This window comes from Meles meles, chromosome 13, assembly GCF_922984935.1.
Source record: "Meles meles chromosome 13, mMelMel3.1 paternal haplotype, whole genome shotgun sequence".
Classification (NCBI taxonomy): domain Eukaryota; kingdom Metazoa; phylum Chordata; class Mammalia; order Carnivora; family Mustelidae; genus Meles; species Meles meles.
Window position 1 is genome coordinate 34143042 of NC_060078.1, and position 22578 is coordinate 34165619.

General features: G+C 48.8%; 2 protein-coding genes across 2 annotated transcripts; both read right to left on the reverse strand.

Annotated features, from left to right (window-relative positions):
- Positions 1–1051: 1051 nt before the first annotated feature.
- MYOZ1 (myozenin 1) lies at positions 1052–7858 on the reverse strand. The gene is made up of 6 exons (XM_046027650.1): positions 7827–7858; positions 6554–6644; positions 5210–5388; positions 3403–3646; positions 2867–3032; positions 1052–1517 (listed from the first exon to the last, which is right to left on the reverse strand). Exons 2-6 carry the CDS (start codon positions 6624–6626, stop codon positions 1286–1288), a joined length of 894 nt encoding a protein of 297 aa, XP_045883606.1. The 5' UTR covers positions 6627–6644; positions 7827–7858; the 3' UTR covers positions 1052–1285.
- A 2014-nt stretch (positions 7859–9872) lies between these two features.
- SYNPO2L (synaptopodin 2 like) lies at positions 9873–19468 on the reverse strand. Its single transcript, XM_046026418.1, is given in 5 exon segments — positions 9873–13600; positions 17034–17548; positions 18015–18166; positions 19363–19401; positions 19403–19468. Coding segments are annotated over 5 exon segments (2913 nt in total). The 3' UTR covers positions 9873–11459.
- Between the last annotated feature and the right edge of the window lie 3110 nt (positions 19469–22578).

The window sequence follows — 22578 nt, forward strand, 5'->3', positions numbered from 1 at the left end:
TAATTCAGCCCTTTTCAGAAGTTATTTTCCCACATCCTATTAAATCATCTATTTATTCTTCCTGGTCTGTGTCACTCTCATTTTGTGGAACACAGAGGCAAATCTGGGACTCTAAAGAAACCACATACTTGAGGGTGCCTAGGTAGCTCAGTCAGTTAAGCATTTCCTTCGGCTCAGGTCATGATCCCAGGGTACGGGGATCCAGCCCCACATCAGGCTCCCTGCTCTGTGAGAAGCCTGGTCCTCCCTCTCCCACTCCCCCTGATTATGGTCCCTCTCTTGATGTGTGTCTCTCTCTATCAAATAAATAAATCTTTAAGAAAAATAAAAAACCACATACTTTAAATAAAAATTAAAATGAAAAGAGTATTGTTGCTCATCCCTATTGGGCTGTCATGGTTTTTTTCCCAATTATAGTGCTTCCTGAATACCGCTGAAGTACCCTCGTGACCCTTAGATCTTTTCTTGATGTGTTCACACAGAACCAGGCATACTACACATGGTTTCTTCCACTTTCTTCTGGATTCTAACATGGCCCTCTATTGTATGCCATCCTTTCTGTAATCTGAGTCTGTAATCTTTGATCCACGTGTTCCTCAGCCCATTCTGTTGTCATCTGGAAACTCTATGGTATGCTCTAGTTCTGTGATAATTGGGTAATCCTGATCATCCAAGTTTCTGGTCAGCTACACAAAGAGAGCTAACACTAGAATCACCAACACCTACTTATTAACCACAGTGCACAACAGTTTCTTAGCTTTGCCCACATATGGGCCAGCACATGTGTTTGTGCATGCTTATCTTATGTACTATTGAATAACTATGTCTTTGTATACACCTATGAATATGGTCTGGTGGGTATGGGTGTGGGTGTGGATGTATAAGCAACCAGAGCTCAGGTCTGGTCTTGAAGTCTGAATAATGAATGTTCAGTACTTGACTTAAATTAGTCTCTGTGCATTGTTAGCCTCAGTTTTGATCTGCCCTTAAATATCAGAGGAAGAATGAGTTCATTTCCTTGAAGTTTATTGGCTGTTACTGGTGGCAGAGCAAATTCCATAAAAGAGCAGGTTCCATACAGAGCAAGTGGAAGGGGAGCTCTGAGTTGGTGAGATGCTTGGAGTGGGGACTTGGAGTGAAGACAAGAAAGACAAGTATCTCCCTCTTTTTTCCCTCCATTCCCACAAGGATACTGGATTTATAGTAGGGGTATCCTGCTCAGCATTCGCTTTCCAAATTGGAACCTGATAAGAGAAAACTGATGCAAAGTAGAAGAGGAAACACCTCACAGCTCCTCTGTTTCCCCATCCAATGGGATCTGAATATCCACGTTGTAGTCTACTGGTTCCCCAGAGCTCATCCAGGGAATAGGGGTTCGATTGAAAGAAGGCCTGTTGGAGAGACTTTGGTTGTAGAGGACCAGGGGTTCACTCAGTAGGGGCCCCAGATCAAACTTGGGCATCTGGAAGGTCATGCGTTTGGAGGCCTTCTCATATCCACCATAAGGCATTGCTGTCCTGAAAAGGGGACACATTATTTAATTAAAAATCAGAATAAAAGGAACAGCTTTATCAGTAAGATGTTACCCTGTTTGGGGGATGGGGAAGTTTGTGAATTTTAGTTTAAGATTGCTCCTGCAGGGTGCCTGGGTGGTTCAGTTGGTTAAGCTTCTGACTCCAGCTCAGGTCATGATCTTGAGGTCCTGGGATTAAGCCCCACGTTGAGCCCAGAGTCAGGTTCCGTGCTCAGTAGGGAGTCTGCTTGTTCCTCTCCCTCTTCTGCTCCTCTCCCTGCTCATATGGTTTCTCTCTCTCTCTCTCAAATGGATAAAGTCTTTATTTAAAAAAAAAAGAGGGGGGGATTGCTTCTGCACTCCTTATTCTTCTTCTCCCTTAGTACTCCATTCCCCACACCTGGTTTGCTTGTTTCCCCAGAGCTAATAATGAGAAAAGGAGTCTAGTGGGTACTGAATAAAGAGTTTCATGGAGAGTTGTGACTCAGACATTATAGACCCAAGGCTCTAAGACCACCTTAAATTACAATGTAGAAACACCATCCCCTTCCCCCACACACTCACAACCCCCAGTCTACCTCCAGTGGATAGCCCTGGCCTGGTGAGAGGAATTATTGCCTGGAAAATTCAGGTTATTTAGGATCAAATACAAAACCCTTCTCTAGTGTTTCCCTATTCTGCTTTCACACAGATCTCCTACCCACAGTCCAAAGAAGCCAAATTCCAAAAGAATAGATACTTAAACCTTACTAGAGTACAAAAAAATGGAATCATACTACAAGGACAGTAATGGAATCCTAACCTTAAATGAAGGGAACTTCAAGAGTCCTTTAAACATGTAATGTATTATTCCCTTTAAAATTTTTTCTTATTTATTCTTTTGAGAAAGAGAGAGTGAGTGAGAGCACGAGCATGGGGGGAGGTCCAGAGGGAGAGGGAGGAGCAGACTCTCCACTAGCGGGGAGCCCAACATAGGACTCAATCCCAGGACCCACCATGACCTGAGCCCAAAGCAGATGTTCAACTGACTGAGCCACCCAAGCATTCTATATTATTCCCGTTTTACAGCAAGGCAACCAAGGCTCAGAAGTGCAGTGATTTTCCCATGACCAGCACAACTAATAAGTGGTACAGTGAACTAAAATCTTGCTCCCCAGCAAATGTTTCCTTCATCATACCGCACTGTTTCTCTGGGCTAATGTGAAAAAAGTAAAGACCTTCTATTAGGGCCCCCAAGTTCCTTCCCTCCCTCCTCAGCCTCCTTCTGGAACATTTGAACCAAAGTGTCCGTCCCAGCTGAGGACACTGTGCCACACACTGGAAAACATCTGGTTCCTTCTTCATAACCCCTACCTGTTGAAGGACTTATACTGGGGGAGTTCAGGTTTTGCCCCAGAGGCCAGCAGGTCGATGCCAAGCTCCACTTTTTGCTGAGGGTCAACCCCCATGGCTCGCTCCCATGGGGAAATATAGGTCTTGAACACGGTGATATGTTTTCCGTCTCCGCCTGTCTGGTCTCCTGACAGCCATGGGAGAGAAAATTAAGTCAATAATAACGTGAGTAGCCAGTGGAAGTTAGTCTTACATCCCTGCGCTAAGGAACTTGTTGGGGCCAGAGACCAAAAACATAACATCCCGGTAATTGTGCTAGTTTCATGGAATAATGATAGCCTGGGGTCAGGTCTGTGACTGAAACTGAAAAGCCAGAAAGCCTGAAAAACAAGGCTTCTGCGTGAAATAGATACATCTTGGTATTCTCCTGGTCCCAGAGGGTCCATCTAGGCATCTCAGCAGGCCTCTCTTGCTCCCTAAACCCAATCTAGGTCTCATTCCTGGGAACATCTCTGCTCTAGGAACCAAACACATTACTCTTGGGTAAGGATACTTGCCTGTTCCTGTCTCACCAGCTCCTGCTGTTCCAGCAGCTTCTCCTCTGCCCATCTGGCCCCCTGGACCACCTGTACCTCCAGATCCAGATCCAGAGCCCTGATGGTGCTGCTGGTCAGAGCCATACTGTCTGGCAGAACCACTTCCCCCTGCCTGGCCTCCACTGCTGCCCTTGCTGTAGGAGAATCCCTGCCCAGCTGTGCCCAGCTGTCCCCCAACTGTGGGAAGGAACTTCTGGAAGTGATCCTGAAAAGAAAGGACAAAGTGAGGGGAAGGTTAGGCAATGGGTACGGGGGAATATGCAAAGATATGGGTGTGCACAGCAAGGAGGAGATGATCAGAGAGCATGGCTAACCAGAAGATACTTAATCCTCTGAGATTCCCTCTCCAGTATGTGGACAGTGGATAACCTGGCTGAGAGGAATTAAACTCTCCTTTAGGGATAGGACACCCCTGGTTCAGTTCCTCCGATTACACCTTAAGATGGGGCAACTCATTCTCTATACTTCCCTTTCCCATCCTTACCAAGACAAAAAGCACCAAGATTTCTGCTCAGTTAAAATTTAAAAGGATGGGGTTGGGACAGAGAACCCAGGCTTAATTTGAAGAGGTAGATCTCTGCCCTGTCCGCTTCTTTAATCTTCTCTAACAGGCAGAGTTCTCTTCTTTCTCTTTCTCTTCTCCTTTTCCTTCTTGGTGCCTGTTGAACCAAGACCTCCCGGCCGTGAAACTGTAGCAGGTAGGGGGAAGGGCAACCCTGGATTCCGCCCCAAAGCCTAAAAATAACCCCACCAACTCCTTCAGGAGGCTCTCCTAGCCACCCCACCATGCACACCCCTCTGCTCCAACCACTGTAACCAGACCCAGCCAGGAACGAGGGCTTTTGGACTCCTAAAGTTAGATATGACCGGCTCAGCATTTTTCCTCTGCTCCTATGTAAGGACCAATGACAGACACTCCTGACTCTGGCCCCATGTAGGCATCTATTTCCACTTCCCCTGGCTGCCCAGTAAAGGTGGAGGGGGAAGAAAGGTAATGGAGAAGATTCCCTCCTTCTCAGCTATAACATCTTGTGCCTGGCACCCTTCCAATCCCTACCTCTCTTGGGAAAAGGATCCTCACTAGGGGACACAGGATCTTAGAGGATAGTTTCAGGGAGTCCTTAGACAGACCCTTTAGGTAAAAGAATGGTTCAAGAAGAAGATGGTTATAAAAAGCACCTACCTCTTCCTGGGGTTGCCAGATTTATCAAATAAAATTATAGGACACCAGTTAAAGTTAAATCTCAGATACACAACAAATACTTTTTTTACTATAATTACACTCCAAATATTACATGGCACATATTTATATGTAAGAAAGTATTCAATGTATATCTGAAATTAAAATTTAACTGGTATCCTGTGTTTTAAAAATTGAATTGAATTGAATTTTTATGTCTCAAATATTTCATGGGGCATACTTTACTAAAAAATTATTCATGCATATCTCAACTTTAAAATACAGGATTTGGTATCCTGTGTCTTCTCTGGCAGCCCTGTCCTTAACACTTGGCCATGCTGGGAAGGAATTTTCTCCCTGAGGGTGTGTACTCTTCACCCCTTCCCCTTCACCAGCTCTAAGACAGAGACTGAATTTCCAACGTGGGCTATAACTCACCCTGAGCTGTTAGGGGGTTAATATATCTGGGGACTTCATAAGCTTATAAATTTGCAGGGAGGGGAGGTTGGTAGTATTTGGGAGATTGAGGGCTTATGAAGAAGCTGTCAGAAGAGAGGCACAGGGCTATGAGAGTTGTACCAAACTCACCATTGAGCTGTCAGAGAAGACATCAGGATGGTTTTCGTAAATAAATTTCTCTACCCGCATCTGCCGCAGTTTGAACATCTTGGAGCCCCTATTAGTGAGCAGCGACAACTCTTCCAACATCACATCCCTTGGGACACTGATCTTCTTGCCCAGGTTCAGGCCTGAGCTCTCCCGTCCACCTTTCAAGGAGGTGGGGAGGAAGAGACAAGGACAAGAGTAAAGTAGGGTTTTCTAGGCTCAGAATCCAGATGCCATCCACAACTAAGTTTGTGACTCCTGCAGAGATGACAGAGGGAAGCAGATACTATCTGTGACATCTGGTCAAACTGTACCTTGTTTGTGAGAGATTTTTATATCCTGGGTTTGGGGTGGGAGACGATGCGCGGGAACTGGAATGCAGAGTGGAAGCAGTGGGCATGATAGAGTGGAGAGGGTGAAGGAAGCAGAAGGGTCACCGGCATGGGGTGCGGGGCAAAAGGACTAAAGGAACATCATGGATGGAGACCACTGGTGAAACTATCCATGCGGGCAAGCCCAAAGGCCAACACCAAATCTAAATACAGATTTGTCGGGGCGCCTGGGTGGCTCAGTCAGTTGGGTGTCTGCCTTCAGCTCAAGTCGTGATCCTAGGGTCCTGGGATCAAGCGCTGCATCAGGCTCCCTGCTCAACAGAGAATCTATTTCTCCCCCTCCTTCCTGCTCATGTTCTCTCTCTCTCACTATCTCTGTCTCTCTCAAATAAATAAATTAATTAAATATTTTATAAATAAATAAATAAATAAATAAATAAATACGGATCTGTCTTGACTCCTTCCCTCTCTTCCCCTCTCAGTGAACTCTGACTACAGACACCCTCTGGGTATTGGGACAGTTCTTTACATGCGTATACTCCTACTGCCCCCCAGGAAAAACTGCCTGAGTATGTTTCCATTTTAAGCACTTACACAGGCTCCCTAGCTCTGGGGTAGAAAGGAAGGAAGTTAACCATTTATTGAGACTTTGCTGTGTGTCACTCATATACATATATGTGCGTCCTATGTATTTATTCTCTTCCTCAAACACATACCTCACCAATCTGTGAGCCCTGTTGTCCTGGACCTGCATGGGTGATATGGCAAGAATATTATTGTCTCACATTACAAGGTGAAAAGGGTGGAAGGGTGAGGGGTCAGTGTTGAATCCTTTCTCCATTTTTCTTCCTGCCCCCATCCCCCAGAATTTCTCTTGTCCCTTCACATCTCTTCACCTTAAGACATATATAACTTTATGATTTTTCTTGGACTCTCGGGCCTGAGATGTTCTCAACAAGAAGTCCTACACTATGAGGGTACAAACATGCCATACCTCCAGTGAGTTCCATGATCAGCTTGCTGGATTTCCTCTTCTTGTTGGGAGCTGGGGTTCCTGAGAGCGGCATTGTGGAGGCAGAGGCAACCTGGATAAAGTGGGAAGGGGGAGTTGGAGGGTGGACAGGAACTGGGAAGGGGGAGTATCTACAGTAAGGCAGTACTTCTTAACCTGGGGTTAAGGGTTTCAGATGAAGGGGTTTCATGAAATTTTTAAATAAATACATAAATAAATAAATCTCCACCCCCCCAAAAGGTAAAAATCCATTGCTTTAGGATTTTTCTTTTCTTGGAGGCAAGGCAGAAAGTAGAGATGTGCCCTCTGCTCCTAACTTCTATCCACCTATTTTCTACTATGTAAATAGAGTTCGTACAGGAATTAGGAACACAGTATGTGTTGGGGCAATGGGTAAAACAAACAGGTAACACACAGACAGGGTACTGCACCCAGGTTTCATTGGCTTGGTGTGACTTTAAGTTTTTATTTTTATGGGGCTCTCAGATTGGGGTTGTCACTCCCAAACTCTGGTCTCTCTTCAGTCTTCCTCAAGCCCCATGGTGGCAGAAAAATGTTCTGCCAGGGTTGAGGAGATTCAGCCAAAAACATTCTCCATAGGAAGGAGAGGTTGTTGTTCCCCTATTGGGCCAGCTGGAGTGTGGCCTGGGAGGTCACAGCAGTGTTCCTTGCTCCCTTTCAGTCACTCCTGCCCCAGGCCCCAGAGCTAGAATGGAGAGGAGGGCTGAGAGCATTTGAACCCTGATGCATGTCAATTCAGCAAGATCATAACAGTTGGGAATGGGTGGGGGACAGAAACGTCATAATAGAATCTGGCAGTGGAGGGGGACAAGCTGGGAAAAGATTCAAACTCCAGCCCCTCCTTAACAGAAGTTGACACTCAGCAAAACACTGTCTTCTGCTGAGTCTTGTTTCACAACATGTCTGCAATTCTACTAACTTAACGGGGTATGCTAAGGCCAGACTCCAGGAACTGCTAAATGGGCATTCGCTATCCCTTTCTCAGTCCTAACTGGCTAAGTTCTTTTTTTTTTCCTTCCAGGCTCTCCCCTTCCTACTATTCCAGTGCCTCCGCCAACATCTCCATTCCCCCCACCTTCCTGGGCCCCTCTCCTTCCAACGCTGTGGCTCCCCTGAATTAAACAGCTGGAAGCAGGACATAGATAAGGGAGGATCAAGGGTACAATTACGGACACAGGCACAGCAGTCAACAGAATGGGCTCCAGCCCCTCTGGCCATAGAACTGGAAACTTACCGGCTGCTCAAGCGGTGGTCAGCTCTCCCTGGGGTCCAGCAGCTTTGGAGGACTGAGCTGCTGTGACCGGAGAAGCCGAGCTGGGCAGGCGTGGGGGCAGCACCAGCAGTGGAGGAGGGAGGGTAGTTATTAATAGAGATGATGAGTACAGGCGGCTCAAATGGCACTGGGGGTACTGAGACCCTGGAACCAAGATCCCGCCCTCCTTGCCCAGAGGCTCAGGAAGGGGAGGAATGGCCTTTGGGATTCTCCCACTTAGCTGTCTGAGCCAGGATCAGACTGCCTAGGGATTCCCTTTTCTTGGCACCTAAGGTCTGAGAACCAAAGAAGCATTCGCGGAGAAGTTGAAAACTGAAATGGAAAGAGGAAGCAAGCAGAAAGTGGTGGATAAGAATTCAGAGTGGGAGAGAAAGAATGTGGAGAACATGTCTGGAGAGCCACCCAAAACCAATCCAGGTGCATTTTGGGGGTGGAATGGCTTAAGGTGCTATGTTTGGGGAAAGGAAGTCTGTACACAATGGAGCTAGCTGCTCATTGAAAGTTCCTTAATGGGTTGGTCTTTCCTGAAAAGCCAGATCTGGGGAGGCTAAGGAACCAAATTAACCAAATCCAGTGCTTCCTATGATGTCAGAGATGACGTGGGGAAGACTTGACCAGTTTTTGCCTTTTCATCCCCATTTGCTGTTGGGGTGCTCAGTTCGGCCTGCTTTGCAAGACACATGTTCATGGCCGAGAAGTACATGTATGCCAGGTCCTTTTCTCCCCAGGGTTCTCACTTGGGACTTACTTCAAAGGGAGCACGCATCCCCTAGGGTCTAGACTGTCCCATTCATACTCTTCCAGAGGATCCCCTGGGCAAGGGCACAAGTTTGAGAGCCTCCATGAGGGAAGCCTGTCATTTACCCAGACCTGTCCTCAGTAGCTGCCTGAACATCCTGGATCCTCTTCCACCTGCTCAGGTTCTGGAACCAGCTGCTGCTGCACTTTTGTTGCAGTCACCACCACCTTGTTGTGGCAGCTTTAGGAAGTGACTTTGCACCTTCCAGAATGCCCCTCTTTCACTTTGTTAGCTCTCCGCTCTTCCTGACCGTGTCCTTTTCACATCCTGAACTTTCCAAGCTCAGGCCAGGGACTGAAAGATCATCCTGCACCCCTCTAGTTGGCCTCTGCCTAGACCACCAGTTTAGCCTCCAGGTCCCTCATCTTTTAATCCTCTTTCTCCATTCCCTCCCAACCCACAGAAGCAATTAAAATAAAAAATAAAAATGGCAAATGGTGATTTTTGTCATCACCACCAACCTCCTCTCAAAAACAAAAACAAACCAAAATTTTGGTCTCCTGTGACTGAGTACCTAAAACTACCGAGTGGATGAAGACAACAGTCAACCTATGGCTCAGTGGGCCCTTCCTTTGGAATTCTGAAACTGACACGGGAGCATCCGGGTCCTGGGCCTGGTTATTTGCACAAATATGCCCCCTGCTGGAATAACAGCACTTTCTCAGAAGTCCTTAATTCTAGCCTGTCTCCAGTGCCTTCTCTTCTGTATAGACTCAATCCACACTGATCCACCCTCTTTCTCCTTCCCTCTCCCACCCCACCGTCACCTCCAGGCATTGCTTTCCCATGGAAACATGATTTCTTCCTCCAGAGAGCTAGGAAATGATGATAGCAAAAGCTCAAAGGGCCTTTCCACTCCTCTTGGTTCTGAAATTGAGGACTTGACTGGGAAGTATGGAGCAGGAGATGGAAAAGGAAAGAATCTGGGTGAAGAAGGTAGGGAGAGAGAACCAAAGGGAATAGTCCAGGTGGCTAAATCTGAGTTGGACAGAACTACTAAGAAGAGCAAAAGACCAGGGAGTGAAGGACAAAGAGTGAAAAATAGGGCAGGAGTGGAAAAAGAAGTAAGGAATCAGGAGATCGGGAAATGGGTTAGAGAAGATGGAGGAGAATCAGGATTTGGGTATAAAACTACAAGAGATGATGGCAACAGAAGGTTTGGAGCTTAAGTTTATTCTTGTGCACAAACCAAAGTACTGTGACTCACACTCAATATGCAAAGGAAATGATCAATCCAGATCAAGCAGCAAACGTGGCTGACTGGTGGTGGTCACGGTGAGAGGGGAGTCCGTACCCATCTAGGATCAGAGATCAGGACCTGAAGCTGAAAAGGAACAAGAGCTAGGGTGTGGGGGATGGGGTTGGGCTGAAAAGAGGTTTTGGCTCTGGGTTATTTCCTTGCCCTTTCCCAGGTCATCATGACAAGCTGCAGAAGGTAGAAGGACAGACTCAAAGGAGGTAGAACAGACACTACTTATTCTTTTGGCACTCAGCCCACACTCTCACATCCCCCGACCATCATCTGTCCTCATTCTAACAAATGCATTCTTCTCTCTCAAATTTTTTTCCTAGTCCCCGTTGTACATGGTGAGTTTCTTGAAATCCAACTCTCCTGTCTGCCAAAACTGCACTCTCTCTCCCCATGCTCTTCCCTGTAGCTCAGTCAATTTCATTCATTCACTCTGCTTCTGGTTTCTGCCTCACTTTCCACACCATGGCTCTTTCCCCCCTCCTTTCTGTCTCAGGTACATGAGGCAATGAAGCCAATCATTTTTCCATTCCAGAGGAAATTTTCTGCCTTTCCTTTTCACTTCCTGGAAGCTTGTAGCTCAGTATGGGCCTCTTACATGGCCTCTTTCTGAAATCCTGATTAATAGAACTATTATTTATTTATTCGTTCATTTAAGTGCTCTCTACCCCCAGTGTGGGGCTCTAACTCACAATCCTGAGATCAAGAGTCACATGCTTCTCCAACTGAGCCAGCTAGGCACCCCCTGAATAGAATTCTGAGTTCTGTTCTGGGTCTAGCTGGTATAACTCAGCCCTTACATACTGACCCTGCCCTTCAGGTCTTCTCATAATCTGTGAGTTTCACAAGATGCTATACCCCTGCTACAGGCACTGGTCTTTAATTTCAGTCAATCTCTTTCTCCTCACTAGACTCTCTATGAGGGGCTATCTGACCCTTCTTTAATCACTATAGAGGGAAGACCCAGATTGGGTCTTTATTTAGACCACACCTCTTACTCTTGCTCCAGGCATAAGAACACATCTGTGGCCAAACACACTTGCATATACACATACACACACGCTCACATACATATCTAGATACATGCCAGCCAAGCTTGGGAAATGAGAGTGAGGAGTAGCAAGCGATTTAGGGCAAACAGAGATCAAGTTAGTCCCTTTGAGTCTTGCCTGATGGTGAGCTTCTTGCCTGAGGTCTCACTAGTAACTTCTCCATGTGCTTCTCATTGAATGTTAAAATGAGGTTCACAGAAAGCACAAATGTAGAGAAATAGAGACCAGCGGAGGGGTGTGGGTGCAGACTGAGATAGAGATTGATGCAAGGAACTACAGAGACAAAGAGAAGCACAGATAACAAAGCAGAGATAATAGGTTGCAAAGCAGCGGGGAGGTTGGGAGCCAGGAGGATGGGACACCAACTCCAAAACTATCTCTGGCAGGAGGTATTTAGCCTCCAAATGCCTGAGACAGGGCATGGGATGGGTAGGAGAAGCAACTATAGGAACTGGGTGTTCCACCTCTCCTTGGTCCTGGGAGCTGTGCCCTGCTCAGTGGTGGCCTGCCCCCGGCCTCCACACATGAGCCTGCAATCCAGTTCTGGTGGCTGAGAACCGGGGCCTGGCTACCTGGAAGCCACAGGAGCTGGGGGAAGTCCCAAGACCCCTGGGGGACTCTGGAGGAGGGGGTGGGCTAAGGACAGGGGTTGAGGCCAACTCTGCTCTCCAGATGGGCTCATCCAATGTAGTGGCTGCTCGGGGGGCTAGCACAGTGGGAGCCAGGGGTTCTGCAGTGGGCTGGGGTGCTGGAGTGGAAAATCGGCGAATCTCCTGCACCCGGGCAGTTTTGGGGGGCCCTAAGGAGCTGGGGCCAGGAGTCTGGGGAACCTCATCGAAACAGAACATGGCAGTTTTAAGTTGGTAGGGCTGGTGCCGCATGAAATCCAGAGCCTTGATACCCTGCTTGGGGGTCGCCCGAGGACCCTGGGACTGGGCCTTATTAGGGAGAGTTCGGGCAGCCTGGGGGAAGAAGGGTGAGAGCAGTGGGTTGTAAGCAATAGGAGGTGGGGCACGGATGTTGGGTGAATATTTCCAGGAAGGGGGCAATGAGGGTGTAGGGGAAGGGCTTCTGGGACGAGGGCCAAGGCCAAGGCCAGGACTAGGTGTAGCTTCCACCACATACCTGTCTGCTCGGCTTTGCCGCTTGGCAAACAGCTCCCCACCCCTGCCCTGAAGCCTTGCGGGCTCAGGGACTGTAGCCAAAGGCGTTGCCCCATTCACTAGACCATCAAGGAACCCTCGAGACTGGGGTTTAGGCGCCACTGGAGGTGGAGTCTTGGGAGCCATTGGGGGCGGGGTCTTGGGTGCCATTGGAGGCGGGGTTTTAGGTGTCACGTGAGACGGAGTCTTGTAACTCCTGCCCCCTGGTGGCTGCATAAAGTTGCAGGCTTCAGCTCCGAGGCTCAGAGCATCCTCCTCTGGACCGGATTCCGCTCCCCCGGCCCGGGGTTTTTCATCCAGGTTCTGCACCAACGATAGCAGCTCGGGGTTGGGCGAGTTCTTCGTCTCCTCCTTTCCCGGACGAAACATCTGCTTCCGGGTTCCCCTTCGCCGGGCCTCCTGGAGGATGCCAGTGCGGGCAGCTGGCACGGAGATGCGCTGCTCCCGAGCGCTGGGGGGCTCAGGTGCCCCGGGGCCTGGGGCGGGAGCCTCTGGGTGCGCAGAGGGTCGCAGAGGGGCCGATAGGAAGATAGAAGCGGTGGAGGTCTTGGCAGCAGCGCTAGGAGGAGCGGGGGGCTCTGGGGTTCCTCCTGGCGTTACAGGACGATTGGGGGCTGGGATGTACAGGGAACTGGTGGCTGTCACGGGGCCTGAGGAGCGTGGAGTGCTGGGGGAACCGGAGGCTGGCAAGTGGCAGGGCAGAAGGGTGGGTCCCTGTGGAGGGGACTGGAAGGGCGGTGGGGCGGAGCTGAGGCCTCCCAGGCTTTCGCTCGCCCTCTTGGGAGCTAAGGGCCGGAAAATAACCGAAGTGGTACCTGGCCGCTGCCCTTGTAGGCCTGGGGTAAAGGGTTTGGCTGACCGGTTAAAGATGTTTGGAGCTGGGGTTGGGGCTCCACCGCCTGGGAAGAAGGGTCTGGGGCTGGCTACAGGGGCTGGTGAAGGGCTGGATGGGAGCATCGCTGCCTCCGGAGGAGCACTCTGGGCCCGAGGTGGTGACTGCAGGCCCTGCCCGTTGGGCATGGCTGCTGGACCATCCGGGGCGAGCTCCTGGGTGCTGGAGGCTGTGCGCTGGCGCTGCTGTTCAAAGAGCTGGGCCCCTCTGCCGGAGGCCTCACTCAGCTGCCCGCCCTGTGCCTCTGCTGCAGCGGAGCCTGGCCTGGCCAGCTCCATGTCCAGATAGGGGCTGTCCCAGTCGCACTGGTTGGTGAGGCTGCGGGCGTCAGAGAAGGCCTCCTCGTCCAGCTCCGACTCGCTCGTTGGAGGGACCCCGTCTTCTTCCTCAGCACCTGTCCCAGCCGCAGCCCCAAAGCTCACTAGGGTGTACTTCTTGGCTCTCTGCCGTCGTTTCTTAAACATAAGCACACCCTTGGAGTGGGGATTAGGGGCTGCAGTTAGTAGGGATGCAATCGTCCGGCATTTGGTCTTGGCCTCCTTCACAATCTTCTCTTGGAGACTCTCTGCCCGTTGCAGTTCTGAGGAGGCCGGAAGGGAGAATGGTCAGTGAACCTCTTCTAGTCCTGTTCCCCACAGCTTCCACCCCAACCCCCAGCCCAGCCACTTTCTGCAGTCCTCCCACCTTCTGTCTTTTAACTGGCCTGACCCACAATATCTCTTGCCTGTAATAAAGTCCTCCCACTTGGGGCAGAGTGGTAGGTGAAAGGTGAAACCAAGGACAGTTGAAGGGAAGGCAGAGTCTAGTTGGCTCCCTGACACTACTCTGATCACAGCTCTACTACTAACCTCTCTCCCATCTACTCTGATTCTAACTTCCCGGAGATGTGCTCTTACCCACCCCGCATACATTCTTCCCCTGCCTCCCACCATTCCTGGCTGGCTGGCAATGCTGGGGGTGGGGGGTAGGGTAGAGGACAATCACTTCCCATGGCAGCCAGGGGATGAGGCCGGTCCCAGGGAGAGATAAAATGAGACCATGTTAGGGGGTTTTTCAGCAACTTAGGGACTTATCTCCTCTTCCCCCCCTTTACCCCTATGATAGGGACACAAAGGACCCTTAGGAAGAAGGATCTTTATTCACAGTTCCACCCACATTATGTAGTGCACATCATACACATTCATGGAAATAACACCCACCACACAGTTCAACAAGAATATGGGTCTAGGGGCGCCTGGGTGGCTCAGTGGGTTAAGCGTCTGCCTTCAGCTCAGGTCATGATCTCAGGGTCTTGGGATGAGCCCCACATCGGGCTCTCTGCTCAGCAGGGAGCCTTCTTCCCCTTCTCTTTCTGCCTGCCTACTTGTGATCTCTCTCTTTCTCTGTAAAATAAATAAAAATCTTAAAAAAAAAAAAAGAATACGGGTCTAGTGGAGGCAGTTATGGGCATATTCTCTCATATGTACTTTTCTCTCTCATTCACATATACCCCAGCTTATATACACCCTAGTTCACATATACACATATAAATACTCATGTACCCCCACAAAACATAGTCGCTCAAATACCTTCACACACATGCATACTCCTTCCCAGTTGCCCCTGCAGAGACCCTGTTGCTAACAGTTTGGACAAAATTTTACAACTGATACTGGCCTTCCAACCACCAGGGCACTTCTCTGTGCCTCACACCCCTGCTACTCACAGCCAGGGATAGCCTCAGATCCGAGATGCAGGAAAAGCCAGAGTGCTGCTCTCCAGTGCAACCTTCCAAATCTTTAGGATATCTCAAGGTCACCAGCTAAATATATTCCACAACCAACCCCCACCCAGCTGGGGTTGGAGTGGGGTGGGCTTCTTTGGGGGTCAGCCTTCTAGGTAGAGAGCCACTAACAGGCAGCCACACAAGGACTAGGTACTAAGGGGAACCTGGGCAGGGCTTCCCATGCCATGTGGCGCCTGGGAGGTGGGGCCAGGAAATGGGAGAGCCTGCCCCACTGCTAGGACCCTGCCTTGGGCACAGATTCTCTCTGATCTATGATCCCCAGTTCCTCCTGAAAAATTCTTGAAATTCCATCCACTTTCCACTCAAGATACCAAGCTCCTTTCTAGTTAGGGCTTTCATGCCACCCATCCCAACGTTTGTACTACAGAAACCTCATGCTGTGGCATGAGAGATAGGCACTGGAGTCAGTGTTCGGTTTGGGTTTTTGGTTCTTGGTAGAGTTACTTCACTTCATTAAAGTTCAGTTTCCTCATTGGTAAATGAGCATGATAATGGCTATCTCATAGGATTGCAATGAGGACTAGATGAGGTAGTGTAGGTAAATTTAGCATTTCATGGCAGCCCTGAGGCCCACAGTGAGTAACTATGACTATTAAAGCTTTCTTGACACCAGGTACACATGTATACAGACACTTGCTTGTTCACGCATATATTCTCCCATGTGTTCCCATATACATGCCTTCATGTATCCACAGATTCACACTTCTTTCTCTCACACACACTCCCTCCCCATGAGTTTTCTATAGCTCATGCAGTCACAAACCCCTTTGACATGTGGCCATAGCATCAGCCCATTCTGAGAAAGGGGCAGTGAAACTCTCCTGAGAAAAGAAAGAAGAAGTCAAAAAGGAGGAAGGAATAAGGGAATAAGACCTTTCCCTAAGACATCCCTTCCTAAACCTTTGATGTACTCCTCTCCATTCTAGATCCCAGAACTCTCTTGGCTGTGGAAGGGTAGTACCTGCATAGAATGGGTCCTGGAGCCCAGAAGTTGGATCTGGGGCTTTGTTGCAGCTGGCTTGGCTGAAGGGCTCTTGGCTGATGGGCTCAAAGGTTTCCATGCTGAGAAATGCAGTGTTGGCTGGAGCAGGACCAGCTTGAGCCACCCCCCACGCCTTTTAAAGCCCCTTTGTCTTGTCCCCAGAGCTGGCAGCTTAATGAGCTCACTGTGCTATTTTTGGAGCCTAGCCCCCTCCCTTCTCTCTGCTGCCCCACAAGCCCCGGTGTGATGGACGTGGACACCTGCCTACCCTTCCTCCCACCCTCACCCCGCTGAACAATGAGGTCTGCTTGGCTAAAAATATCCCTGAGCAACTAACTGCAGTCTTACCCAGCACCAAAGGAAGGGAGGGGTGCTAAAATGAGAATTGGGGATAAGCATGGGATCCTGGGCATGCATCTGGAATTTCTTTGTGGGATACTGGACATTCTCAGGGATGTCAGACTCTAAATCAATGTCCTTAGTCCCGTTCCAGACTTAGACACACAAAATTCTATGGATCAGAAATCAGAATGGTAGAGGGGAGGAATGAGAGATGAGAAGTAGAGGGGGTAATCCTAGATTTTCAACATGACAAGAAAAGGTCTCTGGAGTAGAGGCATGGGACGGGGAGAAAGTTCACCATTAGACCTTGTTCTGTAGCTCACATCAAAAATAGCAAAGAGCTTGAGATAAGTGGTACTGCTTTTTCTGCCCAGGCTTACATTCTTGCAGGAGATAAGGAGTAGAAGATCCCTCCCTCTACCACTTCCTAGAGATCTCGTGACTATCCCATATGCACCCAGTCCCCAGGAACGCAGATGAACTTAGAAAGGTCAAAGGTAGCTCTGATGCTATGCCTGAAATTAACACTGAAAAAGCCCCTGCTCTGCTTCCAAATACTCCCCTGCATTATGTCTGAATGCTGCCCTCACCCTGTCCTACACTTAGCAAAACCAGAGCAACAACAAAAAGCCAACCGTTTGTTGATTTCATGTCCCTTTCCAACTTGCCTACTCACTCTGTTCCTAGGTTGGGTTGAAGCACCTACACCTTTTGCTAAACTGGTTCAAACAGTAAAAATAATGGGGACTGTGAGAATAATTATTTCCCCCTTCTACTCGTCTCTCTTCTCCACTTGTCCCCAGTATTATATCCAAAGAAAGCATAAAGTATGGTTATGGAGAGGTAGATTTAGGATTCAGACCGAAAGATCCTGGCTAGGGAAAAAAGAGTTTGGGCACTTACTGGCTTGCTTGGCCTTCTGGGTGTAGGTAGTAGTGAGGTCTTCTGCCACCGGGTGGGGAACAGGCCCCACCATAGGGATGAGATGAGGGCCAGGCCGGAGGGGACCATGGGGCAACAGCAGGGCCTCGGCTGGGGGTAGCTGAAGGGCTGTCCCACCCTCCCAAGATGGGGAGCTCACACGGCTGTCACCCTGACTGGGAGGACTAGCGGCTGCAGCTGCTGGCTCTGCAGGGCTGTCGGACAGGTAGACCTCATCAGGTGGGGCTCCTGGAGGGGAGGGCCTCGTGGGGCCTCTGCGGCGGGGTCTGCGGGGCTTCTCCTGGGCGGCAGTGCCATCGGCATCACTGTCTGTCTCTCCGTAGTAAGCTTCACTGTCAGGGGGCGAGAGGAGGCTCCCAGGCTGAAGAGGCTGGGGGACTGGAGCGCCAGGGGGCTCAGGACTCAGTGGAGATAAGGGTGACAACACCTGAAGCTCACCAGGGGATGGAGACCGCACAGGCTCCTCATCCTCTACCCTGGATGGGAAAGAGGACAGGACTTGAGAAATGGGCTGGGTGACTGACAGCTAGTGAGATATAGAGGGGATGGGAGAAGGAAGGGAGGGAGAGAGGGGACTGAATGAATAGGCAGGGAAGAGTGGGGATCTGCAGACAAACTGGGAGGCAAATGTGCTGGAAGGGCTGTGAGTGGACGTGGGCTTCGAGGGAGATGTGATGGTAAGGAGACAGACAAGGGCTCAAAGTGGGCTCAAAGTAAGCACACACACTCAAATACCCACTTGATATCCCCAGCCCTTAATTGCAGATACACTGGACCCCCCTGGGAGGCACTGACAAACATCTATACTCCAGCACAAACTTACAAGCAGAAGTGGGCACTTAGTAGTAGCTGAAGCCAGGCCAGTAAGACATAGAGCTGAGACAGGGATTGGGAGCCCTGGGCTAGGGGGGTGAGCTGGGTTGGGGTGGGAGGGTTCCATACCTCCGCACCGTGAGGACCAGTTGACTCCCTGAGGCATCAATGAGGCTCATGGCACTGGCATGAGAGAGGCTGGTGCAGGAGACCCCGTTGATGGCCAAAAGCTGGTCCCTCTCTCGGAGTCCTGCTCTGCCAGCCTGGCTCCGTCTTCGGATCTGAGGTTGGGAGGAGAGATTGTAGGTGAGGGAGGGCTCTAAGTGGGAATGGAATGAAAGGAGTCAGGACAGGCAGGACCTATGCATGGAGGGGATATACTTTGCAGGGTAAGAAAGGATGGGGAGGAAAATGGAGCTACAGTTGAGGGGGCCTATCTAGAGGGAAGAAGGCACAGATTAGAGGGAGTAATACGCATCGTACATCACATGAGGGGAGGTAGGGTAATCACCAGATCAAAGAGGCTTAGGGGAAACTGCAGAGCGGGGGTACTAGAAATGGCAGTTGGATCCCCTAAAGATTTCCCTTCAAGGCCAGTATCTTTACTAGCCAATAGTTCTCTCCTAGGCCATTACCTACACAGTCAAGATTTTAGAACACTATTCCAGACTGGAGGGAGTCTAGCAGATTCTGGGAGATTGTAGCTGTGTGTGTCTATGTGTGCCGTGCATGCACACGGATGTACATATGGGAAAGTAATAATAATAGTAGTAATGGCTATTATTTGTTGAGTGGTTGCTAAATGTTAGGTATGGTGCCAAGCGTTCTACATGTATTATTACATTTAATTCTGAGAATGGTTCTATGTAGTAGGTACTGTTATTACCCACATGTTAGAGTTGAGAAAACTAAGCCTGTATGGTGAAACCACATAACAGCTTCATCTGACAGGCCAGACCTTGCCATAACCCTCCTAGCACCTAAAAAGTCTTGCCTCAAGAGGAGCCCTGAAGGCCTGGGCAGGGTAGGGCAGGGTAGGGCAGGGCAGGGCAGGACTGGGCAAGACAGCCTCAGCTCATCACATACCAATATAGTTAAAGAAAAATTAGAACCTTCCTTATATTCCTGGAATTTGGAGTAGAGGCATAGAGTCAGGAATGCAAAGATTGGACGGCCAGAACTGGGCCCCTGCTTCTATGGTGCCACAGAGAACGGAGGCAGTCTTTCTTTTTTTCTGCTCCCAGAAACCAGGAATTCTTCTCTAAGAGCCCTCCAACCCCCCGCCCCGCCTGCAAGAAGCTTGTGCTCAGAAACTACTCTTCCCACCAGACGAGCATGCTTCCCTGCCCACCTGCCCACCCCCACCCCTCTTCTCCACAGCCTCCCACCTCTCCCCCAAAGGCCACCACATGACTCTTTCCAGATTCCCCTGGGTTCCCCTTTCCCTGAAACCTCAATTATAGGGGCTCTCCCTTACCTTGGACACCTGTAAAGGTTTCCTCTGCTCGGCCCCCCCCCTGAAGTCGGAAACCCCAGGGGGCTCCCCCTGACAATGTGACCAGCACCTTCTCCTCAGCACCCATCGCTCAGCTTGGCCTATGGCCCTCGGAGTTTGGATAGTGTCCCAGGGAGAGAAGTCGAGGCGCTGGTACCCCCGTCCGGCCTGTCTGTATGGCTGTCCTACTCCTGTTGCCCCAGGCCTTCCCCCCCACATCACACACCGCAGGCAGGCAACTTGGCCCTGGGATCAGTACAGTCCAGTACACATGTCCTGTCAATCTGAACCCTGCTCAAAATAGTTGCCGGCTCTACTCCCTTCCCTCCCCCAGCTGTATTACATCCAAAGCTAATTATAGTAAAAACTTCTGCCCTCCCCTTTCCCGCATTCTCCTATATGGGTCTTTCACTCAGGACTCGGAGTACTAGCTCCAACTAATATACATACTTTCAGGGACTGGGCCTTCCCTGATAGGATCACAGACAAATCCCAACTGCTTTCCTCCAAAGCTCATTTCAAAGTGGCAGCAGCAGGGGCTTCAGTTCCATGGCAAGGAGTGGCTGGCCTTGTCCCGTAAGTTCACAAGCTCCCCAGAAGTGTGCCCCCTTGCTGTATTAATGTGCCTGTTAATCAAAATGGAGATCCATACCTCACTGCAGTGCTGAGTGCAGTAGAGCTTTTAAAGCTCCTGGCTTCCAAATACAAGACACTATATAGGATTATATAATGAAATAATCTATTAATGTATATATATAATGATTCCCAGGTCTCAGCTCTAGGAATTCAGAATTTATTGGTCTGGTACCCAGTATTGCTGTTTTATTTCATTTTGTTTTATTTAGTTTTTTTTTTAAAGATTTTATTTATTTATTTGACAGAGATTACAAGTAGGCAGAGAGGCAGGCAGAGAGAGAGAGAGACAGAGAGGAGGAAGCAGGCTCTCCGCCGAGGAGCGAGCCTGATGTGGGGCTCGATCCCACGACCCTAAGATCATGACCTGAGCTGAAGGCAGAGGCTTAACCCACTGAGCCACCCAGGCACCCCTCATTTTATTTTTTTCCCATTTTATTTTTTTAATGTTTTCCCACTTTCAGCAACTGTTGTAATTGTTCACTTTGCGATTCCCTGTTCATTTAGCTCCTGAATTTTAGGGACTTGCCAAAAATTAGAAGTAACTCCCTTGGGGCGCCTGGGTGGCTCAGTGGATTAGGCCGCTGCCTTCGGCTCAGGTCATGATCTCAGGGTCCTGGGATCGAGCCCCGCATCGGGCTCTCTGCTCTGCAGGGAGCCTGCTTCCTCCTCTCTCTCTGCCTGCCTCTCTGCCTACTTGTGATCTCTCTCTGTCAAATAAATAAATAAAATCTTAAAAAAAAAAAAAAAGAAGTAACTCCCTTTTCTAGTCTAAGCCTAATTCTACTTTTCAAATAAGCAACGACGCAAGAATATCTAGACAGCAAGAGTTTTACAGAACAAAACAAAATTCTTTTTTTTTTCAATGAAGGCGTAATTGTCATCTTAACACCTTAATCTCTCTTTCTCTTTTTTAAAGATTTCATTTATTTATTTGACAGAGACAGAGAGATCACAGGTAGGCAGAGAGGCAGGCAAAGAGAGGGGGGTAAGGGGCACCTTGGTGGCTCAGTGGGTTAAGCCTCTGCCTTCAGCTCAGGTCCTGATCTCATTCAGGGTCCTGGGATCCAGCCCCGCATTGGGCTCTCTGCTCAGCAGGGAGTCTGCTTCCCCCTCCCCCTTCGCCTGCCTCTCTGACTACTTGTGATCTCTCTCTCTCTCTGACAAATAAATAAATAAAATCTTAAAAAAAATGGGGGGGAAGCAGGCTCCCTGCTAACCAGAGAGCCCAATGGGGGGCTTGATCCTAGAACCCAGAGATCTTGACCTGAGCTGAAGGCAGAGGCTTAAACTGCTATGCCACCCAGGTGCCCCGGAACACAATTCTTCTGCCATACCTTTATTTTATGCAAGCCAGTATCACGAAACACTAACATAGCCTAACAATGGGTTCTGAATGTCCTAAGTCTATGCTATTTCTTTTTTCTTTTCTGTTCTCTTTTCTTTTCCTTTCCTTTCTTTTCTTCCCTCCCTCCTTCCCTTTCTTGTTTTTAACTTTTTTCCTTTGGTATATCCAAGCAGATCGAGACTCTGACTAATGTCTGGGAGGTAGACACAGAAGCTTTGCCAGCCTTCCCACTCAAGGCTCATTGTTCCTGGAAATCTGGTTCTTTTTATATTCCCTCTTGGGGAGAAATGATTGATAGTGTAACATTGAGTCATAACTCTAATACCTCATTCAGGCTGGCAGCATGGACAGGCTCTCTCTATTCTTTCATAGCAACATTAAACAGGTATACTTTGGGATCACAGTATACTTTGAATTTTGTTTTGTTTTGTTTTGTTTTTACAGAATCTTTGCAAGGATGCACGTTCCATTTTTGCAATAATATTAAATATATTTTGCTTCCTCAAAGTCCTATCGGCATTTTAAATTTACTTATTTATTTATTTACTTGAGAGAGGGGAGAGAGCTCTAGTGGGGCAGAGGGGCAGAGGAAGAGGGACAAGCTGACTTCCCGCGGAGCAGGGAGCCTGTCACTGGGCTCCATCCCAGGGCCCTGAAATTATGACGTGAGCTGAAGGCAGATGCTTAACTGACTGAGCCACCCAGGTGCCCCTTATTGGCATTTTTATTGGTATTGTGAACTTTATAGATTTAGGGAGAATTGACATATTTTTCATGTTAGATTTTGCTACCCACTGGAATATTCCTAGATGGCAAGGATTTTTCTCTGTTTTGTTCAGTTTTGTTTCTCCAAAGCCTAGAAAAATGCCTGGCATGCTGTAAGTGCTATTTTTAGTGAATGAATGAATGAATGAATGGGATGCATTTACATTTGTTTTGATCTTATGTTCCTCAGAAGTGTTTTAAACTTTCTTTGTGTAAATCTTGTACATGTTTCTTTCTTTTAAAATTTATTTATTTATTGATTTATTGGTTTGTTTATTTATTTATTTCAATTCCCGTATAAGAGTTAACATACACCGTTACAGTTTTAGTTTCAGATGTACGATGCAGTGATTTCACAATTCTATACATTACTCAGTGGTCATCAGTTCATCTACTTCACCTGTCCCTCCACCCACTTCCCTTCTGGAAACTATCAGTTTATTCTCTATTGT